The 5,695-nt window shown below is 31.4% G+C and overlaps 1 protein-coding gene across 1 annotated transcript; it reads right to left on the bottom strand.

Annotated features, from left to right (window-relative positions):
* Window positions 1-2,080: 2,080 nt before the first annotated feature.
* LOC123917224 (transcription factor RAX3-like) lies at window positions 2,081-4,255 on the bottom strand. Its single transcript, XM_045968895.1, has 3 exons — window positions 3,843-4,255; window positions 3,506-3,635; window positions 2,081-3,175 (listed from the first exon to the last, which is right to left on the bottom strand). The coding sequence occupies exons 1-3, from the start codon at window positions 3,976-3,978 to the stop codon at window positions 2,395-2,397; spliced, it is 1,047 nt and encodes a 348-aa protein (XP_045824851.1). The 5' UTR covers window positions 3,979-4,255; the 3' UTR covers window positions 2,081-2,394.
* Between the last annotated feature and the right edge of the window lie 1,440 nt (window positions 4,256-5,695).

Here is a 5,695-nt window from a genome sequence, read left to right as displayed (position 1 = left end):
CATGTTGTTCTGCTATCTTAGAACTGGAAGTTGGGTCTAACTCAACCCAACAAATCGGCTTGTAAGGTAAAAATTGTCTCTTACTTATAAACTCTTGTCCAGATATGGTGATATCACCTTAAAATTGAGAGTTGTACCTAACCCAACCTTACAAAACCAGCAAGTAAGGTACTTATAAATTATTGTTCATGCCAATTCACATCCTGATGTGGGACTCCTTAACATGCTATAGCGGGCAATCCACATCCTTGCACAATTTATTTTATTATACTTTATTTGATCGACAAAATGTTATTTGGTATAACTTGAGATAAAAAGTTGCCTCCACAATTCTTCTTTTCTTTCTATCACATATCTCAGCCACATCTTTATCGTCATCACACTTTTTTTTTTTTTACAATGAAGTTGATGATCGAACTCAAAACATCTAACATACTACTGAAATCTCTTACTACTGAATCAGACTTAATGGCTTATAGTCTCCATTCACGCAATTTTGGTTACAAATATTTTGGACCAGTGCATTTCAGTCCATGATCTTTATTTAAAAACATCAAATGAAGATCGACCATAGCCATGCATGTTATTATTTGGTGTCTCTTAATTACAGTGTATGCTATATTAATTAATACAATCAAATGTCTCAAGTTCTTTTGAATGGTATAGATTGAAATTACACAATTTCACACTGTTTTGTACTATGGCATTTGGATCTTCTATTGAATGGTATAGATTGCAACGTCAGATCATCATCTTGTAATATAAATTGATCTAATAGTTGATAATAAAAATGTTAGATTTTCTACCGCACCAATTCCATTTCCGTATACAAAATTCATTACTCAAAAATACATCAACAGAGTTTGTACATCATTTTTAGAATGACGTACACTTTAATTTACTCACCCAACCTCAAATCACCATCTACCAAATTGTAGATGTCTCACTTTTTCTTTTTCAAATATCCCATACAACTAAGTGCCACAAATGAGGGGACAAACCCTTCCTCCCCGTACTTCATTAGTAATTACAATAACTCTAGGTCTCTAGCTGTTATATGCCATGGCACCCCATTCTAATTTATAAGTCAATTCATACATTGTAATTATCAAACTATATGTAAAAGAGCCTCAATTTTTTTTTTCAAAGGGGAGTAAAAACACTAGTACTTCATTATTTAAGTAAGTAATTTAATTAATTTATGCAAATTAATGTTCCGTTTCAAACAAGACTTCTTGAATCAACCCAAAAGAAATCTCAAGGCTCCTTTATCTCCATAAATAATAGAGAAATTTTATGTGTAATAAATGCTGCTACCTTAGGCATATGTAGTAGAAAGTGACTCCACAAAGCAATCATATTAACAAGATAATGATGGAGATAAATTATTTTCATGGCATGTGCCTCTCTATTTTCTCAAGATGAATCATTCATATATATACACACCAACCACATCTAATGCATAGAGAACACTATGTTAGATATTGATATTGATATTGATATTGCCTTCATTTCCTGTCACCATTTCTTTCTCTTTTTTTTTACAACGGAGCAAATGATCGAACTTAGGACCTCTGGTATATTACTCTAATCTTTCACCACTAGAGCAAACCTAGTGACTTCGATTTCTATATCATGTGTCAAGTCCAACATTGAATAAGAGACGACATGAATATGAATTTATAAGTAAAGACAATTTTTATCTTATAAATTTACTTTGTACGGTTAAATTAGATTCAACTTAAATCTTTAAAATGATATCGAAACAGCAAAAACTATTTTTAGTCAAATAGTTGATTTTATTATAAAAATATAGAAAATGATAAAATATTTTATTAAAATTTATTAAAACTAGTTAGAATCCAACTTTAAATTTTTTTAGAGATCCATACACTTAAAATTGGCTCAAAATATAACATATAGTGCCAGAAATTCTCTTAAGTCTTAAGTACAGTGGTGCCAACATTTCAAATTATAATCGGAGGATAATTTAATAGCAACCAAAACAAATATACAAAACAATAGTCAGAGACAACACACTGCCACTAACGGATTAAAGACTAATAAAGAAGAACATAAATATGAGTAGACATATATCCAATTTTATTGTTTGTAATAATAAACTTCAAGCAAACAATATAATGATGACCAGTACCAGAAATTAACAATAATGTACACAATATTATTAATTACTCCGAATTTATAGTCTAATTGCAGTATGCAACTATTGCGACAGCAAAATAAAAGATTTTGAAGTCTCTGCAACGGCATATATTGTAATTGCAATTTCAACCACATCAGTTGCATGCATTTTTTTCATAATATAAAAGTTTACAGCGTAACTGTTTAATTGCAACCGCAAATTAAAACCTTAACTCATAAATCACAACTTAATTAACCTTGGTATTTTGAATCAAGAGGATGATGATAACTTGAAGTTGTAGCTTCATCACCCCAATTAGTACTTGAACCTTCTATCTTATTGTTAATACTCATGTCTTCTTCACCAAAAAAGAATTCCAACCCATCAAATCTTTGTGGAAAATTATTAGTAGATACCATATGATCAATTTCTTGAATAAATTTTCCTTGTTCTTCTTGCACCGAGTCAAAGTATTGACCATTTTGTACAAATTGTACTTGGTTGTTATTATTGTTACCATTGGAAGAATTAACACAAGTAGAAGATCCAATATGTTCTTGATCATAAACTTGTTCATGAGATGAAGAAGTAGCATTTGAGAATGGAAGATTCAAACCATCAAAGTTATTATTAGTACTAGGATGATAATCACCTGAAAATCTTCCTCCAAGCTTGATAAGTAGTTTTCTAATAGAATCTTGATCATTGAAGCCTTGGTTTGTGTATGATGACAACATTGGCGGCTGTGGCTGTGGCTGCAGCTGCGGCGGCGGTGGAGGTGTTGATAGCATATTTTGCATTACATGTGGCAAAAATGATTGTTCTTGAACCAAATTTGACAAGGAATATTGATCACTACGATTCATATTGCATTCTTGCTTAATCATAACACCATTGTTGCCTCTATTACGCGCTTGTTGTTGTTGTTCTTTACGATGTTTTCCCAAAAGCTTCTTTTTCAACCTTGTGTTCCAATAATTTTTTATGTCATTATCTGTTCTTCCTGGCAATTGTGCTGCAATTATCGACCACCTGCTTTCCAACCAAACCAAAAAGGCAATTAACTTTTCACATCTACATATATAAATAATTATCTATATAGCTATAGTTAAAGAAAAATCAAACTCTACTATTGGTACGTTGCACCAAAACAAAAAGTAACATAGCTAGCATAAGGTTTGAAATTACATAGTATCCTTGAATTTAAGACAAGGTTTTAAATTACAGTTACAATTACGTCCTGATCATTCTTAATACAATGGATAAATACGAGTGAGATTAATTGCAGCTTCGATTACGGTTCAAACTATATTATATAAAGAAAGCCTATATATTTATATGAGATTATATATGCATATGTACCTGCTTCCAATACTAATGTAAAGACTACAAATAATGTTATCTTCTTCTTCGGAGAAACCACCATGTTTGAGATTAGGGCGAAGATAGTTTAGCCACCTTAGACGACAACTCTTTCCACAACGCTTCAAACCTAAGAACACCCAAAAAAATGAGAAGAAAAAATTAAATCTTAAAAAAAAAAAAAAAATCTTAGTTGGAAAAATCATAAGCTTCTAGCTATCTTATAAGTGGAAGAATAACAAATTAATCAAGGAAAAGAAATGATATACTATATAAACATATGATGATAAAAAAAATTAGGGTTAAGAATTAATGAGAGAAATATGAATAATATTACCAATTTTTTGTGGAAGAGCAATCCAATTACCACCAGTACCATGTTGTTCTATGTAAGATTTGAGCTTAGTATCTTCTTCTGGAGACCAAGGACCTTTCTTCACGTTTGCTTTGTCACAACAAGGAGCTCTACCCATGTTGTTGTCTTTTTTTTTTTTTGGTTTGTGTGTCAATGTTTTGAGAGCTTTTTGATTGATTGAGGTAAGCTATACTCTATCTTTACAACCCTTAGAGTTAGAATTATAGGAGAGAGAGTAAGATTTATTAATTAATATTTAATATTATTGTTTAATAATGTGAGAGGATAAAGATGTTACTAATTTTATATTTAGTGTGGCAGGAAAAAAGAAAAGTATTTGTATAGAAAATACAAGGAATTTAGTATTGCCAGAACAGGAGAATAAGGTTTGTTCTTCTTGTCTTTCTTAAACTGGAATCATTTATATATGGGTTGTGTTTTTTTTAATTTACAACTTTTTGCCTTTTGGTACGTTCACTAATCTAGGATGAGAAACTAAATTAATTCTCTTATTATTTTATTTTTTATGTCGGTAAATTTAACTAAATATATACGGATTTGAATTGTGCAGTGTGACTACATGCGGTCAACAAATCTGGACCATCCGATCAAGGTCAGATGGCTCAAATTTTAAGATCAACGGACATTTTCATTTTCCAAACACAATTCCAAAACATACATATTGTTTAAATCTCCACACAATAAAGTGTTTATATCAAAACTAAATTTACATATTAAAGTGATAGTCTAATATATAATTTTATATAAACTAAATTTACACAATAAAGGAGTAGTTGTTATAGTATTTAGAGTTTAAAGTGATCAAGACTCGGATGTCTCAGCTCAACCCCATAGAGATTCCATTGTATGTTTAGTACTCTCGAAAGCAGTTTAAAAGCATGTAGTTTAAGTCTTAATTAAAGCAAATTAAACAGGTATTTTAGAGCTAATAATAGCTGACATGAAAGTAAAAAGTTTGCAAAAAATAAAATGAAACCAAGCTAAAGTTGGTTTCAACTTTCAAAATAACCAAATCATAGAAGGGAGTACTAGGTGTAATTTTATAAAATAAAGCTAATACCATAAAATTAGTAGAATGAGTGGGACATGATCAAATGTCCAAAAAAGTTCAATACTATTATACTTTTTTTTTAAGGAAACAAACTTATAGCATTTAATTACTTATCAAGTGTTCAATACAATTTGGTATATCAATCAAGATTTAGGCTTTGTTTGGATTGGTGGTATGAGATGGAATGGAGTGGTATGTGGTGGTATGAAGTGAAGTTCCATTGTTTGGATTCTTTAAAAATGAATGGAATGGAGTGGTATGTGATGGTATGGATTCCATCCCATTCCATCATTTTCTCTTATTTTTCTTCCCCTCCAATTTGGGGTGTATGGGATGGAATACAAAATGCCCAAACAATGGAATACATTTTATGCTCCATTCCATCCCGCTCCGCTCCATTCCATTTTATTCCATTCTGTTCCATTCCGTTATGTACCATCAATCCAAACATAGCCTAGGGACTAGCTACACATGTGGCCGCCTTAACTAAGCTATGAGCAACCTCATTTGCTTCCCGTCTGACAAACTCAACACTAGAGTTATTATAATGAGAGAATAACAGACTTTTACAATGAGCAATGATTTCACCAAACTCGGTATTATCAACCTTATTTGAGTGAAAATTATCCACCACTTATTTCGAGTATAATTCAAAATCAACCGGACCAAGGTTTAACACGTGCACCCAGTTGAGAGCCGATAACAAACCAAGAGCTTCTCCGATCCGAATATCACATATGGGCGTATATTGATCATACTTGGC

The sequence above is a fragment of the Trifolium pratense genome, linkage group LG1 (genome assembly GCF_020283565.1).
Source record: "Trifolium pratense cultivar HEN17-A07 linkage group LG1, ARS_RC_1.1, whole genome shotgun sequence".
Classification (NCBI taxonomy): Eukaryota; Viridiplantae; Streptophyta; class Magnoliopsida; order Fabales; family Fabaceae; genus Trifolium; species Trifolium pratense.
The sequence above is the reverse complement of the archived record's forward strand: the minus strand, read 5'-3'. Positions and strand labels throughout refer to the sequence as shown.